Below are 16,756 nucleotides of genomic sequence, written 5' to 3'. Positions count from 1 at the left end.
TGTGTTGCAATAGACCCTCATCTTTGAATTGCATGAAGATGTAACCACCGACAACCCTGCATCTATCGCAATTCTTTGTTTAAACGTCATCACTTGGACCAAGTCCGAATACTGTTTTCTCCTGTAAAGCTCAAGTTTTTGGTATACCCTCTTCAAAGTTCTGGAGCTTATAACACCATGACCATGTGCTAGCTAAAGTCTTTTTAATTTGTTGGAGCAACATCTTAGGCGTTTTAAAGTGGCAATTTTGACTTTCTTTCTTTCTTTCACACATGGGACCATTGCGCTCACTCAGCCCGCGATGTAAATGTCCAAGTAAAAGTGTATGGAGTGAAATGCAAACAAATCTGTCAGGTTATACATAATTGTTAAGGATCAGGATTTTCAAAAATGGTAATAATGATGTATGCCCGGGTATATGGGGGGGAGATGTGACCCACATGTTAAGGTGGCGCCAGCAAAAGAGTTTGGGAACCTCTGACTTCATTTAACCTCCGAAACGCTTCTAGTTCACGTTTTAAATGCACTAAATTTAATTTAGGCTTAATCATTGGATATATGTACTTACCTTTATAACGTTAGATCTCCACTCACTGACAGATTCAGTCTGTTGATAGCTCCTGTCCATCATCTTGAACCATACCCTCTTGAGTGTCTGCCCCTTTCAGATCCACAAAAGATTTAAACGAACCTATTTCCTCTAAAATGATCAGTCACTCAGTCAAAAAGCTTCATTCGATCACTAAGAGAAGAAAGCTCTCCACTCCAGTTCCTCTTACACTTTCTTGTGGTTTAGTGTTTGCGAATGGCGTCTCGTTCATTTTCACTGTTGTTAGTCTGAAACAGCCTCCATTCACTCTCAGCTGCTTCTCTCCCCAAAAATATAATAATAATAATAATAATAATAATAATAATAATAATAATAATAATAATAATAATAATATATTTGTTATATGCATTTTTCCCACAGCACTGCACTGATTTCTAACAGAACCTATCATTTACACCCTATCTGCCTACCAACCTCAGACTAAATTCATTTGAAAGCGACCTCGTACCTACACGCATCTGATACAGGTGCAATTACGTGATTAATGAGCGCATGTGCCGTCTCGGTCTTCTGATTACAGAATATACATTAATGCATAGTAAAATCCACTTATGCATATTTGGTGATTTCACTATAAGTTTAAAAAATATATATCCAACGCTATATTTCCAAACAAAAACAAAATACGTTTTCTTTCTTTTTTTTTTTTTCATTTATAGGACACAGAAGATTACACACAATTCCTAGTCAATATGGCCGCATATTTTACATACTGTGGGGCGGAGTTTACAAAAAAACGTATCTACTGCTTTCTTATATCGATGCTCTCTCCACTGACAGTAGTCGGTTTGTCCTTATACGCTTGCCGTAGACAGCGTGGTTTGCTGTGACATTTCCCTTGCTGTCCTTAGTGTCTCGCAATGTCGATGTACTCTCTGCTGAAGTGTGTTAGAGCGGACATGAGAAAGGTGAGCATACCCGTGTACAGAGATCAGGATCTGGGTACTGGGAAGGGTCGTTGGGCTGCATGGGTTACGTTCACCTGCATTAACACTCTGCGCCCAAGTGCTGTACTTTTCCAAGAATTCATTCAGACTCTATACCTTCACAAAGTTATTTTATTTTTTTCCCTAGTCATTCGCTCTTAATGTTAGTGGATTGTATAGTCTCTGTTTTTACAGTACAGTAGACTGCATTAGACTGTACCTTCACGGCACCCTGTGACTCCACAAAACCTCCCCAGTAGTACTGCTCTGACAGAAGAGGGCCCAGTTTCCTGCAGTAAACGTCCTTAGATATTAGACAACAAATGTAGAACCAGGGTATAATCAGAACAGGTACTAATGCCAGACTGAGAAATGCACATATTATCAATAATGGAGGAAGTGTAGTACTTTTGAGCCACAATGGTTCAACACAGTGTGAATAGTAGGGTTTGGAGTGCTGTGTGAAATGCAGAAGGGTTTAAATACAATAAAATAGATTGTATAATTCCTCACTTCTGTCTTTGCCAGCTCTGTCTGCCCCAGCCCGTGTGCTTGGTGCACTGCAGTGTCCCAGTCCTGGCTGCAGAAAAGGCGCTTCTGATAAAGCTGCGAAAGGCTACTGGCTACTCCTTTGTTAACTGCAAGAAAGCTCTGGACAAGTTCAGCAATGATATCAAGCAGGTAGCAGCCATACACTTCTCTCATGCAATTGTAAACTGTGGTTGTGCACTAGGTGTGCTGTCACATCGTCTATCAGCTAACACAGTAGGGTGTCTAATATGACAACAATATATTAATAATATGTATAAAAATATTTGCTTATCAGTTGTTAGAGTAAATATTCAAGTGGCTTTGTGCCTAACTCTGTGTGTGTCTGAAGCTGTACGTGTCATTTTTCTGTGTGTTTCTGTCCTGATTGTCACTGTATGTGTGTGTGTGCAGGCGGAGAGCTGGTTGCATGAGCAGGCTCAGATGGAGGGCTGGGCCAAGGCCAGCAAGCTCCAGGGCCGGCGTGCCACTCAGGGCCTAATTGGACAGCTGCTGGGGGAGCATGGCGCCACCATGGTGGAGGTAGGGAGGGGCTGCTGTTGGTGAACACCTGCTCACAAGGGTGGACAGTATAACAAGGCAAAGGTTACAGTGACAACTAGTGTTATGATATTTAGTTAATTGTTTATCTAGTCCAATGTGTATCTTTGACGTCAATATGGTTCCATTTAAATCATAAAGTGGGGCACACCCTAAGCACTGCATTGTATTTGAATACCTTTTTGCAGGAGTTATCATGAATATTATATATTTATTAGCAGGATGTCATGTTCCAGAGCAATTTACAGGTATTACAAGATGTAAACATTTTAAGTAACAACACAGGTCAGTAGGTAGGAAGTTGCATTATGAAAATTGACTGGAAGTGCAGGGACAGTGCAGAATCTGAGCTCCACTGGGCTCTCATGAGCCGTGCTGTGCTGTGTCTCAGGTGAACTGCGAGACGGACTTCGTCGCCCGGAATGAGACATTCCAGCAGCTGGTCAGGGAGGTTGCCGCAGCTGCCATGGCCCTGAGTCACAGCGAGGCCGTCCACTCCGGCTACAACAAGGTGGGTGAGTGGCAGTTTCACTGCAGCAGGGCTGAGGCCTGAGAAACAGTATTAATATATTTAATTTTTTTTTTTTTTTTTATGTTTCCTACTTTGTTCCTAAGATACTGTTCCATCTAACTAAAATAAACAGAAAACAGTAACAACGCAACTGTTTAATTAATATCTGTGCTGCTGTCATGAATTGAGAAAGTCACAACCAGTGAATGTTTTGCGTTTCTCACTGTTTCTCAGAGCCTCCTGGGACCAGAGGAGCTGTCCCAGCTGAAATCAGGGGTCAACAACACCACTTTTGCCAACCAGCTGGCTCTGGCTATTGGTAAGAACCTTTTGTTTTGTGCTTGGCTGACCTGGCTGTAGGTTAAAGTCAGTCAGGCTGGGTGAAGTAGTTGCTCTCTGCATGCAGGGCCCTGTGGGGATCCAGCTGTCATCATGCTGTAATGCTATGCTATGCTATGCTGTGCTGTGCTGTGCTGTGCTGTGCTGCAGAGGTTGAGCACTCAGACTCAGTCTTGAGTTGAACTTGAGAGTCAGGACGTCAGAATTCAGACTTGATTTGACAGGAAAAGTTCATGACTCAGACTTGACTCGTTACCCTGTGACTCAAATAAAGATTGAGGAAAATATGTTTGTTTAATTATACTGTATGTTTTTGTTTATATCACATATTTAATAATTTATGAGATTTAAGCAGAATAAAATGTTTCTGTTTAAGTGTTTACATACTACAAAATGTATTAATCTTTAAGTCAATTAAGCTGTATTCAGGTGGATTCTGTTTACTGGTACTAAAACTATAAAGACTTAAAATATGACTATAGAAAATGCTACTGTAAAACCAATCTTGCAATTTGGTTAATTGTCTTTATCATCTCCTCCTTGCCATTAGTCATATTAATATATTGTTTTCTTGTTTCTTGTTTATTGTTTAATACTAAACAAGGAAAAATAAAACTACTAATACTACTAAGTACACTAGTTTTTTTATTAAGTTTAAAAGTTTAGCAGCTTTTTCACATGAGCAAAAAGCTACATGTTTTTCTTTGACCTTTCACTTGCTGCTGTGTTTCATAATTCTGTTGAAGAGTGCTTCAAATGGCCAGCTCCATATTCTGCACATGGCAGGTCTGTAGTAGCACTCATATCTTATCAGATACTCAAAGCCAGCTCCAGAGGCAAGGTCGATGCTACTGGGCCTGTTCCTGGACCATCAGAAATCTGCACACAAAAATAAGGAAACAATTTAACATTTAACTGCCTAACCCAGAAAGCAAGCTGCTTTGTAAAAAAAAAAAATAACTTGGAAATACTAGAGCCCCCTATGAGACAGGTGTGGAAATTCTTGATTTTCATGCATTTTGCTTCAAGGAATGGGAAAACGTGGTCAATCTCTACCAGCTATTAAACATGTAACACTGTGTTGTGTTGCTCCTCAGGCCGGCTGGGAGAGAACCTCACTTTGCGTCGTGCGGTGGTGCTTTCAGTACCGCCAGACTGCCATGTCGGAGGGTATGTCCACGGCGGGGGGCCAGCCTCCCCTGGGGGGGCCCTGCTAGGCCGGTATGGTGCAATGGTGGTGTACAGAGGTGGGGGGGTGGAGGAGGGCCGGAAGCTGGCCCAGCACGTGGTTGGAGAGGCACCGCTCTCTCTGGGGTCACTAGACGAGCTTCCCTGCGGAGACACCGAGACGCGGCTGGTGGCCCAGAGCTTCCTGTCTGACCCCAGTCGCACTGTGGGGCAGTACCTGCAGGACCAGGATGTGCGTGTGCTGGACTTTGTGCGCTTTGAGTGCGGGGAGGGTGAGCTCTAGAGCTCCCCCTGCTGGCTTCTCAATGGATCAATTCCAAACAGTCATGGACTGTTTCTACCTTGAAGATTATGGACCTATGAGACACCTTAATTAGTGGTGATCTGAATGATAAGAACTGAATTCCATGATGAAGTGCTGATCCTGATCAGCCTGCCTCCAGTCCACCCAGTACATCGTCTCTGTGCTTGATATGCAGAGGTCCAGATCACATGGATAGAGCTGCTGGCGTTTCCAGCTCTGCAGTTTTAATGGATCTGAATGGAATCTCACAATTATTTTTTGGGGGTTTTCCCCAGAGATCCCTATTAATTTGGTTAATTGGCAAGGCAAGATTAATGTCAGCGTATTAAGAAAGAAACTAATGTTTGTATATATTATTCTTAATAAATATGGTTACAGTGTGTAGTGTGAGCTCTTTCGTACCTATGAAAGAAGAAAGCTGTCTCCAAACTGTGAGAGCAAACCGTAGGGTTTGTGGTTTAAGTGATTGTTAGATCCCTACAGATAATTAAAACATCTTGTAACGGCATTAGCTTAACTGCAGTGTAACTTTACCTGTTGATTGTGAAACTGCATTTACGGTCTGTTAAATGATTTCTGTATTCACTGACTTCTGTACATCAGCACTCTTACTAGGGCAGAACTAAAAGCTGCAGGAACTGGAGAAGGATTATGCTACTCTTTACTGGAATAAAGAAAAATATTGAATCTGTATTGTCTTCATTGTGGGTGGGGAAACTAAAAGCTACAATAATAAAAAAAACTAGCTTTACTTGTAAGCTACTTAAGATGCAGTGCTTTTAAGGAGTTAGTGTGTATTCTATTAAACTATAAGTGTGGTTTTAGCAAAGAGAGAAACATTCACTGAGGAGAAAGCAATCTTTGTATGTCTTATTCTTAATCGCAAAGGGAAAAAACTGCAACATTGAAACTGTATTGTACAATACAAATGCTTTACGAAAACAGATAAATGTAGAGATAAAGGTATTTCCACACTGTTCATACTGTGAGTCATCTGCATGTGAGGACTTTTGAATAAGCAAACAATGGCATCAAAGTGGCCTTGTGATGACACCAGGAAAAGGACTTCAAACTAGTGGAATTACATCAGACACAAACTAGACTGAAAACATGCACAGCAGTGCAGGCCGCAGCCTGGCCTTCTGTAAGGCTGAAGGTACTCTGAGTAGGCTGAGATCACAGCAGGTTACTCAGACCCCCAGAAGACGGCACCCCAGCCCTGTTGCAGGTTAAGGGCAGTGCACATGCTAGTCCTGCAACTGTATGTAACAGACATGTTTGTGAATCCACAAAATAAATTAATTTCAAAGCACTCGGATGGAGTACAGAAGCGATGGAGGGGTGGGGGGGTGAGAAAGGGAGTCTGGGGAATTCAGAATGAAGGAACATCTATTATTGCAGGAGCTAAAATAGAACTTCCTATATATAGCTTCCTAGATAACTAGCCTTACACACCCACACACACACACACAAAGATACACACTCTACACAAAATACACACCCACATACATCGTTCTTTCACTATGACAACCCTCCCCACCTTCTCTTATTCTGCTACACCCGCCTCTTCTCTCTCTCACTCTCTCTCTCCATACAGAGCTGACACAGATTCAGTGAATATTCACAGAGTAGATTCTTCAGCAGCAGCAGCAGCAGCAGCGAGCAAGCGGCACCGTTGGAGCAATGGCACCTAAGAGGGAGTCGTCAGTGAAGAAGGCGTTGTCCAGCGCCCCCCCTGCCCCATCTCGGCTGGGTCCTCCCTTCCCCCGTGCGCCCCTGGCACCTGCACCTATCCGGCCTACCCCGGAGCTCCGCCCTAGGCTGCTGCGGCCCGCGAACTCCCCCTTCGACCCGGCTGCTGTGGTGGTGAGTACTGGCTCCAGAGCATCAGTGTGCTAGGGAGGGGCACTCTCAATACAGACTTGAACACAGAATCTGAACCAGTGCTTTTTAACATATACCTTGTGTTGTTCATTCTTTTGAATCTTTTAGTTTGACACTATTAGTTTTATTTTTTTCCAGTTGAGGCAGATTGATGGATAGTCCAGGCTAGTATAGTTTTAGCTCAATCTGAAATGGGATTATGTTGGTGCCATACTTCTGAAACTGTCCATGGCTCTTTTTCCATGCTTTCCTGTATCAGTGATGCAGTCTAAGAAAGCACAATTCAATCGGTATAGTTCTGAGTGAGCGTGTTTCCAGTGTTGGCAAATCTTGTGTCCAACCAGAGGAGTGCGGTGAGGTGTATTGGCTGTCAGGGTCAGAGCTCAGTGAGGTGGATTCTCAATCCCCTCCTCAATGGTGGACTTCTGTTGCAGACAGATTCATAATTAATGTGCAGTGGCCTGTGATTGGGGGGCTGTTGCTTGTGTTTAGTTTGAATTGCAGGGTGCCCCTCCACTACCCTGGCACTGTGGCACTGCTCCTTTCACTGCTGGGCTGCACCCCTCCCATTGCCATTGTCCCTGTGAGTGTCAGTACTGTCTGCATTCCTCATCAGACACACCTCAATCTGTACTATTATCAAGTAACAATATTTTCTGTAGTATTACGCCTGGTGCTTTCTGTCTCTTTCTTTCTGTGTCTCTTTCTTCCATTTTAATACATTGGGAAGGCCTACTGCCTTTTAGAAATTGACTAAAAAATGAGATCCAATATGGTGTAATACACTGGAGCTTCTATAATTAAAGTAATTATGTAACAATTAGAATACGTATTGGAACTGCTAATTAAATGCCAGAGAAAGGAGAGAGTTTTCCTTGGAGCTAAAGGCTGGAAAACTATTATTAGAATTTAGAAACTGGAACGTAGACTCAGACAAATCATTATTTCTACTGGCCTATATTATAATTATAAGTAGTAGCAGTGTTTTTGTGATTGTTAAAGCATATTAGTGACCTTGGTTATATGCATCTGCTAAATAACAATAATTATAATACCATGTTATGCTAAGCAGAATGTAGAATAATACGTATATAACAATTGTTTAAATACATTAATACGTAAATGCTTTTTTTTAACCTTTTTCTCTTTTCTCGTGTACAGTTAGTATATGAACACGAGGGGGCGCTCGCGATAAACAATCCTCAAACTCAACTTGCTGAGGTCACCACGACCTACTGTTTACCATAATACTAAGTGTATTGGGGCAACTTTTACGGTTGTACCATGTCGGCAGCGTAATTCCGCATTACGTTTCCAAGATACGAATACAAAGACACACTGCATTTCCAAGTGATACTCAGTTGGAAATGTAATATGAGTAATACAATAAAATACACAACAGTTTATTATACTTACAAAACAAGCCTTTTAAAACTAAATTAAACCAACAATGATACCTGTGAATTATTGCTGCATGTTATCTTAATCATGTGGCTTTATTTGTGAGATCAACATGAATGATTTTACAAATATGATCAAATGTTTTTTCAACTTTTCCAAATATAGAATTGTAGTGACTTTATTTAAAGGTAATACTCCGGTTAAAACGAAATGCTCCTCACCTTGAAGGTTTACTGTAATTCAAAGAGAGACAACGCCCGCCGAGGCAGGCTGTGATTGGCTGGCGTCGCCCTGCTTCAGTAAACAGTGACGTGTAGAGTCGGTATTTTGGGCCCGCCGCCCTGCTCTGCCCACATTCCTTCCGCCGACAGACAGACGGAGACATCAGTACAGGCAACGAAATGGTGGGTCCTCTCTTGCTTTGACCTATAATACAGAGATTAGCAGATTACCGACGAGTAGCGGTACACTTTGGGCCACAATTAACAAAGCGGAATAACAGTATTGCCTTTTTATACGGAGAGATGTCGGTATGTATGCTTGTACTGGGTGTGTGGTAGCGGCTGGTTTCTGTTCTTGCACAATAAGCGGGCCTTCCTGTCCAGCCGCCGGCAGAGTTGCAGCGAGTACTGGGGTGTTCCGCAGACAGGCGTCGGGCTTTGCCCCAGATAGCTATGAAATCGTGTTTCCTGCACACCTTTACATACATCTAAAGTGTTCATACAGACGCTGCCTATGGCCGAAATTCAGAGACCTCAAATATACCCGACAGGACAAGCCCTGTAATGTCCGTATTGTAAAGCATTTGCCTCGTTATGCGAAGGGCAGGCAGTGTGTAATCGTAATCTGTTAATATGGCATAGGCTACATGCTGCTGTAGCCGTCTGTTCATCGTCATAATTCTCTCTATTTCTTTTCAAACAGTCTGACTTCTCTGAAGACCAGATCCTAGGTGAGTTGCATCCCTCCTCTTCTGTATCCACAGGGCTGTCGCGCAGTGCAGGCTGTCAGGGTCACTGGTGTCGCTGGATTGATCCGGGTGTTTTAGCAGAATTGGGGGATCTTGTTTTCGGTCATTCCATCACTTCCTCCTCCCTGCTAATCGCTTTATGTATTCGCTTTTATTGTTAAACCTCTGAAACATTGCTCGTTTTTTTTCTTTTTCTTTTTCTTTTTTTTTTTTTTTAAACACTATGTCCTTTCCAGATTGAATTTAACCCGGATCAGATATACGGTGAGTTTTATACACGAAGCATTTTGGTTGGAAGAGATGCTGGTGATAATCGGACGGAAGCATCTTGTCTAGCTCAGTGTTTTACGGGTGAATACTGCACTGTACTGCCTGCACCTAAACCAAGGCAAGGCTTGTTCTAACTCGTCTGACTTTTCTTGGATGGTGGTTATAGTTATACTCTAACCTTTTGCAGAGGCTGTGTGTACATTAACGGTAGTAGTTGTAGGTTATGCTCGTCTTGTGTGCGAAGAGGCCCTTGTGTGTGTTTGGTGCGTAAAAAAAAACATTTGTAAGGGGTCAAGTCATAATTTAGTGGTTTCTGTATTTCATACCCAAGTTGTTTCAAAATCTAACCCTGTAAGTATAACACATTTTATACATTAAACGAGTGAGCACCCTAGTATTAGGAGTGTTGGTGTGCAGGGCAGGTTCAGGCTGCTCTTCACAAGACGCATGCGTGTGACATACCTGCATGTTTAAAGTGGTGAGCGAATAAACCAGTTTTGTTTGTTTATGATCAGATTTACAGTGAGTGTTTCTGGTCTGATTTGTGTTGCAAGGGCTTTGGGGTTAATGTTTGTCCTTCTAGCAGGTCAGTTGCATGGTTAATGTAATGGCTGATTTAAGATTTAGCCCAGTACTGAGTTTTTCTGTACGGTTTGTGTTGGTCTTTTTCTGCTCTAAGAATAACGCCGTGTGTGAAACGGGCGGTTAGTCATTCCGAGAAGTTGACAAAAAAAAAGGACACATGCGACGTTTTTGTTCTGGGTAGTTAAGCCGGAAGTGTTGTAAAGTTACTGTTGTACTGGGCCGCGATCGACGGGAGATTAAGACATCTAATCTTTTACTCCGATTCGGTCGTTATTTGTAGAACCTTATAAAATAGCTTTGTGGATGCATATTACGACCAGGATTTAAAGCATTGAATATAATTGTATACTCGAAAAGATTAAAATGTTGTAATGTATTAAATATCCTGAAACTTGGGCTTTGTCTGATAAAGCGTAAAGGTGCCGGCTGGGCTCCTCTCTCAGGCATCGTCAGTCTGTCCTTTTTTGGCGTTTTGCTCTGCGGTTGATTAATTTCCCTTCTCGTTTGTTTAAACCAAGATGGTTGTTAGATTAGGGTGCCCTCCCTCTCTCCCTCTCAATGCCTTATATGGCGAAGAGTCCCGACTTCACAGGCTCGTCCCGGGAACAGGCCGCATTCCTGTGAGCAGGAAAAGCACAATAATAATAACACTGCTGCCGCGCCAGGAAATGCCGGAGCGCCTCCCTACTCCCAGTCCCTGCCCGCCAGCCCGCCAGCCCGCCAGCCCGCCCGGCCCTTACCCCAGGCCTGACGCACTTTAACACGCTTTTAGTAGTTTTCTTCTCTGGATTTATTTTAAAATGGCAATGCACTGCGGAAGCATACGTTCAGGTTTCGTCTCAATATTGTACATGCGCACACGAACTAATGAACTGAGTTCTGATAGACATTCCTTTACAATGTTTTAATGACATAACCGTGTCTGCTGTTTTCCGTTTTGTTGTGATAAGTGCTAAACAATGAACCACACCTCACTACACATCACTGCACCCCAACACCACTGCCCTGCCCTGCCCAGCCCAGTCTGAGACCTGTCCTGTCACCGTGAAATATTAATGTGGAAACAATAAGACCGCATGGGCATGGCAGGGCAGGGCACTGATGCTGGTTATCTCTCCTATTGCATTTGAGGTCCTGAAACCATGAATAAGGTACTAATGTCTAGGTCTGGTGCTTGCTGTATATGGGGCAGTTCTGCCATGTGGAATGTGATGCCAAGTAGATCTGTAACAACCTGGCTCAACCATAAGATGTCACTTGTAAAATTCAAACTGTTTTTTATCCTTGACTTTTGATTTGCTAATCTATCTGTAACATCTCCCAGTGATGGGAGCTTCTGTTGTGTGCACAATGACTTGCTCTGTAAGTGCAGAAATGACTTGCAGGACGTATTCGAGGGCAGGGGTGGGAAATTGTTGAACAAGCCCTTTGCTGAAGCACAATAATGGCAAAGCATAACTTGATGTGAACTCTTTCCCTCCCCATCCCTGCCATGCTCTTATCCTCTGGGTCCTGTCTTTGTCCTTCTTTCCTCTCTTCCATGGTCAGAGTTTAAGGAGGCGTTCTTGCTGTTCGATCGGACAGGCGATGGGAAGATCAGCTACAGTCAGTGTGGGGACGTGATGAGGGCACTGGGGCAGAACCCTGTCAATGCAGAGGTGCTGAAGGTGCTGGGGAACCCCAAGGCTGAGGGTGAGAATCTGGAGGCAGTGAGTGTGTGTCAGTGTGCAGTTCGGTGTGCTTTCGTCTTGTCAGTGTGTAGTGATGGTACGTTTTGTTGTGCCTGTAACTTTATATGGGTATAGGGTCTCGCTGGGTAATGCAGTGTGTTAGTCTGACTGCCCTGGTCTCTCTCTCTCTCTCACCCTCCCTCCTGCTCAGAGATGAACTATAAGATGTTGGACTTTGAGCAGTTCCTGCCTATGCTGCAGGCCATCGCCAAGAACAAGGACCAGGGCTCCTTTGAGGACTTTGTGGAGGGGCTGCGCGTCTTTGACAAGGAAGGCAACGGCACCGTGATGGGAGCCGAGCTGCGCCACGTCCTCACCACGCTGGGTTAGTGGATGTATACCTGCATGTCGCTGATGGGCTCATGCACTGACGCACTCCGATGTATAGTCACGTCTTCACCACTCTGGGTACAGGGATATGCACCTGGATCAGAGTGCTGCAGGGTGAACATGGAGGAGTGTATGCATGCTTTTAGTGTAGTATGTGTGTGTTATTGTAAACTGACCTGAGATGCTCTTTCTCTCCAGGGGAGAAGATGACGGAGGAGGAGGTGGAGACTCTGTTGGCTGGACATGAGGATGCCAATGGCTGCATCAACTACGAAGGTAAAGAATGTAGGGAGAGGAAGTAGTGGGTTGAGGACAGGCAGGTTTTCTGCAGGAGATGTGCAGGAGGTCCTCAACAATTTCATCCTTAAGTGTCCAGCTGGTTCTGCATGAGCATCGCAGGTCCTCCTGTTTGATCAGCTACTTGCCAGAATGTAGTGTGTTCTGTAGCAAGTTTATCAAACCTCCATAGATGGTGCCACTACAGTATTTTACTTGTTATTTTGTATGATTTTTTTAATATGAAAAGTTAAGGTGGCAAGGAGAAGAGCACAGGACAGCTGTGGGATTGTGGGAGTAAATGCTGTTCTGATCGGTTTGTTTTCATGGCTGTCTTTCTACCACCTTAACCCTGGCAGCCTGCCCTGGAGTGGCAAGAACAAAAGCTTTGTTTCAGCACCTAGAAAATGTAAAGGTGCAGTTTTTACTTCCATCCAGCAGTGGTTTCTGTAGCAGGTGGGCTCGGTGTCAGGGCTAACTGTGAGGTCTGCTCCCTGGTAATGGGCTGTTGTAATTCCCTCTGGTGCACTCCTTCCATCTCCTTCAACTGTGGGTGTGTCTGCAGCACACAGGGTGTGAGCAGAGCATCTGTAAAAGACTATCTGGAATAACTGTGAAATCCTGATTGGAGGAGTTGATCCTGCCCTGTGTGCTGCAGCAGGAGAGATGGGGTGTGTCCAGCAAGGTGCCCCTCTGCCGCCCCCTGTGGTCACGCTGTATAATTGTTGTTCCTCTCCCGCAGCCTTTGTGCGCCACATCATGTCTGGCTGAGTGAGCGCCGGTACGCCCCTGCGCACGGTTACCGAGTGAGACGTGCTGCTTCTGAACCGGGCATGGATCACGGTCACCATGGCAATGCCAATAACCCTAATTACTGGCAGCACAGCCCTTCTGAACCGTTAATGATTAGATCTGCAGACTGAAGGCAGCACTGACTGCTCTGCGGTGTCTGACCTGTTGTAGCCCATAATCCATCTCTTCCTTTTAGATTTCTTCTGAGAGGCTGTAGGAGGTACCTGGAACACCAGTATGCTTCATTGTTTTAAGTTTATAATGTGCATATAATTACACGTGAGTTTGTGTATAAGCACGTAAATATACACTATCGTGTATATGTTGGTGTGATCTGCTGCTGTCCAGGTACCTCCTGGTTGATCTGGTTGCCATGGTGTCTGTGCCTCCATGCTTGGTGGGTACGACGTGTCCCGCGAAGTCTCTCCCATGCGGATTTGTGTAGTTTTATCTTTTTGTTTGCTGTTGATGAATGACCCTTCTATCTGCAGTGCCTCCTGTCTGCAGCATGTGCCTCTGCATGTCTGGGGGTCTGTAGTGCTGCTGGGGACCTAGGTCTCTGTCGGGGGGGGTGGGACAGGACAGGCATAGTGTGGAGGCTGTTCCAGAGAGCTGGTGTACCCAGTTGCTGACTGACCTGAGCTGACCCCACTGGCACAGTGCTGCAGGTGTCTGTCACTGAGACTTTTGACTGGCTGCTGGACGATCAGTTCTGCATTATAAATGTTCAGCCAACCAGCACTGTGCTCCATCCTAAAATGTATCTGCTCTGCCAGTTGGCACTGTGCTTCTATGAGGCAAAGTGCTGATTTGTTGATAAACATTCTGGAGCAAAATACAACTTGTAGAGGGTGCGGGAGTTGAGAGCAGTGTATTGATTGGGGTGGTGAGGTGGTCTCTCCAGCTCTCTTGGAGATGTCCTTCGTTACTAACTGGAATCTGCCGTGATTAGATCTTGCTGGTATTTCTCGCCCCTTTTAAATATTCCATCTTACTGGAGCTCGTAGTTGCTAGGCCTTGAGTTTGTCTTACTTTCTAGATTCCTCTTTGCTTCCTGTTGTAGACGCACACTGATGGACTCTGACAGGCAGCTATCTAACCGTGCCCGTGGACACCCTGTGCCAGGCTGCTGCTCCAGCTCAGTAGGAATAGAGCTGTACCCCCTCTAATCCCGGCTCAGTCTCCTGCTACTGACTGACAGACCTGCTGACGGTTCTTGGCCAGACTCCAACTACAGCCCTATGTTGAACACTGCCAATGTGAAGGGCAGATGTGTTATCCTGTTAGACATGAAGTGCCTAAAGCTCTCCTGATGTTTTTCAATGTCCCAACAGAGAGCGAGAGGGCAGTTAGTCTGGTAATGTCTGAGTAGCTTGTTAGCAGTGAGAGCACCTAGTCAGTACCTTTGGTATAGTTTCATATATAGTACTGGGTGATGACACTGCATCAAGACTGGCTGTTAACTGGTCATTGGACTCTGCACAAGAATTTTAAAAAACATGTCCGTTATTGGTACTGCAGGCCCTTGCTGTAGTTGGAGTCTGAGCCTTCTGTCCTTCAGGCTGGAATTTGTGTAAACTAACTCCCTCTCTCTTTCTCTCCCTCTCCCCACCGATCACAGAACTCGTCCGGATGGTCATGAGCGGTTGAAGAATTCCATAACATCCCAGATTTCTTAATTTAATTTGTATTTCTCCACCTCTCCCCCTTTTTCATTTTTGCTTCTCTCCCCATATATATATATATTTTTTTTTCTGAAGTGCCTTTCTCTGCCCGTTTAGAGCCCCCTCCTTGTATGATAAAGCCCCTCCCCCTGACACATGCATGACCACAAAGCTGCATGCCTCCAGTCTACCCAGCTCCTGACTGCAGTAATGTAGGCAATACACACACCTGTCTGGCAATGCACTGCTGTGAACGGTGGGCTTCCGATTGGACCTGACGGGTACTGACCGAGTCAGTTTTGTGAAGCCTGCCTTCCTCCTACACACTCTAGTTGCAGGATATGCAGGCACCGGTCAACCAACAAGCCAGCCCATCGGCCAGCCTGTCAATTGGCCCATCCAATGGGGAAAGACTTTTTTTTTTTTTTTTTTTTTTTTCTCCTCCTTCCATGTTTCTTTGCGTCGTTCAAACAATAAAATGTTTCAGATTTCCAAAAATGCTTTCCTGTGTTCTGTATGTGACTTGTCCCAATGTGTACACCAGGTCTGTTCTGACGGCATCTTCTGTCTGGTCTGTTTTACCCTTCCTAGGGTGTGAGAACGTGAGGATCAGTGTTTTATGTATATGGGTAGTTGACAAAAAGTAATGTCCGGAAATTGAAATAAAATGTCTGCTATTAATGGTAAATCATCTAGTTTCTTTGAATCTGAAGTTCTCAGACAAATATATTGTAGCCTTGGATTTTACATTGTAGTCCAATTTTATGAACCTTTTATTGCATCAGTGCCTTGAATTTGTCCTGTGGTGTGACACCATAAAATGTGTATGGAACATTTTAAAATCTCACAAATTTTCTTCATCTTTGACCACTCCTGTTTCTAGATCCTTTATTTTGAATATCAAGTGAAATGAGAGGATTTGCTGTTATAATAGTGAAGCCCAGGTGTCTCCAATTATCTTTTGAGTAAGATTAGCTGTGATTTTTCTGTACATTGTTAAAAATCCATGCATTTACTTGTGTGGTATAATGACATTACCTGCCACATACTCTACACTTATTTTCATATTTTTCCCCTCTCATTGATAAGTGTCACTCCAAAGGAAGAAACAAGAAGCAGTGAGTTTTCAGTTTCTAAAATATGTTTTATGAAACTTTCAAAAGTGTGTGAACACCATATAATATTTTAATTGTAACAATTCAACAAAAGAACTTTAAATGTATTTAACACAAGCTTGATAAATGTGCCAACACTATGAAACTTGAGGTTTAACAGAATGATTTGCTAATTTATGTTTAAAAATGAACATAACTACATTGAAAAACTTGAATTCATACCTTTCATTGTTACTTAAGCTAAACACTTGAATTAATGTAAAACATGATTTATACTGGTTTATTATGAGAACAAGTCCACTGGTGTGACAGCTGTGTCCTCTGGAGTGACATGAGAATAGTGTCACACCAGTGGACATAGCCATCACACCAAAAGACTTCTCATGATTTTTGGCCATTCTGGGGCCTTGTGATTCTCAAGCATTCCATTTTAACTCACTGGACTCTTTTCTCATTGGTTTTCATAGTTTAATGGTTAAACAGGTATATATTTTTTCCATTCTCATTTAAAAGGTGTCACACCAAAGGACATAATTGATAGGAGACAAAGGGCAATGCTAGAAAAGTGCAATATTTTGATACATTTATGATACACAACTCACCCTCTGGCTACACCATAAGCTACAGCGATGTCGTCTATACTTCCTGAATGAGGAAAGACCTTCTCCATAATGGTGTCCAAGTAAATGCATGTTTTTAAATTACATTATGGTGTCACACCACGGGACATCCTCTTAGCGGACAACACTTATCTTATAACTATTTAATAATG

General features: G+C 43.6%; 2 protein-coding genes across 8 annotated transcripts; both read left to right on the top strand.

Annotated features, from left to right (window-relative positions):
• The first annotated feature begins 1,370 nt into the window (after window positions 1-1,370).
• tsfm (Ts translation elongation factor, mitochondrial) lies at window positions 1,371-5,654 on the top strand. Of its 2 annotated transcripts, none has more exons than XM_066708666.1 (6): window positions 1,371-1,518; window positions 2,065-2,217; window positions 2,479-2,607; window positions 3,017-3,136; window positions 3,371-3,455; window positions 4,573-5,654. In XM_066708666.1, exons 1-6 carry the CDS (start codon window positions 1,471-1,473, stop codon window positions 4,944-4,946), a joined length of 909 nt encoding a protein of 302 aa, XP_066564763.1. In that variant the 5' UTR covers window positions 1,371-1,470; the 3' UTR covers window positions 4,947-5,654. The 2 variants fall into 2 exon arrangements, with proteins under 2 accessions (XP_066564763.1, XP_066564764.1); XM_066708667.1 differs by having other exon boundaries at window positions 3,017-3,140.
• A 2,881-nt stretch (window positions 5,655-8,535) lies between these two features.
• Window positions 8,536-15,367, top strand: LOC136752935 (myosin light polypeptide 6). Of its 6 annotated transcripts, none has more exons than XM_066708669.1 (7): window positions 8,670-8,782; window positions 9,177-9,204; window positions 11,626-11,844; window positions 11,959-12,132; window positions 12,336-12,413; window positions 13,156-13,194; window positions 14,827-15,367. In XM_066708669.1, exons 1-6 carry the CDS (start codon window positions 8,777-8,779, stop codon window positions 13,182-13,184), a joined length of 534 nt encoding a protein of 177 aa, XP_066564766.1. In that variant the 5' UTR covers window positions 8,670-8,776; the 3' UTR covers window positions 13,185-13,194; window positions 14,827-15,367. The 6 variants fall into 6 exon arrangements, with proteins under 6 accessions (XP_066564767.1, XP_066564766.1, XP_066564765.1 ...); XM_066708673.1 differs by having other exon boundaries at window positions 8,759-8,782; window positions 11,626-11,769; XM_066708670.1 differs by lacking the exons at window positions 8,670-8,782; window positions 13,156-13,194 and adding an exon at window positions 8,536-8,656.
• The last annotated feature ends 1,389 nt before the right edge of the window (window positions 15,368-16,756 follow it).

Source organism: Amia ocellicauda, chromosome 7 (assembly GCF_036373705.1).
Source record: "Amia ocellicauda isolate fAmiCal2 chromosome 7, fAmiCal2.hap1, whole genome shotgun sequence".
In the NCBI taxonomy this organism is placed as follows: domain Eukaryota; kingdom Metazoa; phylum Chordata; class Actinopteri; order Amiiformes; family Amiidae; genus Amia; species Amia ocellicauda.
This window is presented reverse-complemented; position numbering and strand designations above follow the sequence as displayed.

Excerpts from the sequence above, each read along its gene's own strand:
- tsfm (XM_066708666.1), top strand. The coding sequence starts at position 1,471 with ATGTCGATGTACTCTCTGCTGAAGTGTGTTAGAGCGGACATGAGAAAG. Across the intron at positions 2,218-2,478 it reads TCAGCAATGATATCAAGCAG|GCGGAGAGCTGGTTGCATGA; the intron begins GTAGCAGCCATA and ends GTGTGTGTGCAG. Across the intron at positions 3,456-4,572 it reads CCAGCTGGCTCTGGCTATTG|GCCGGCTGGGAGAGAACCTC; the intron begins GTAAGAACCTTT and ends GTTGCTCCTCAG.
- LOC136752935 (XM_066708669.1), top strand. Across the intron at positions 11,845-11,958 it reads CTTGTCAGTGTGTAGTGATG|AGATGAACTATAAGATGTTG; the intron begins GTACGTTTTGTT and ends CCTCCTGCTCAG. Across the intron at positions 12,133-12,335 it reads CCACGTCCTCACCACGCTGG|GGGAGAAGATGACGGAGGAG; the intron begins GTTAGTGGATGT and ends CTTTCTCTCCAG.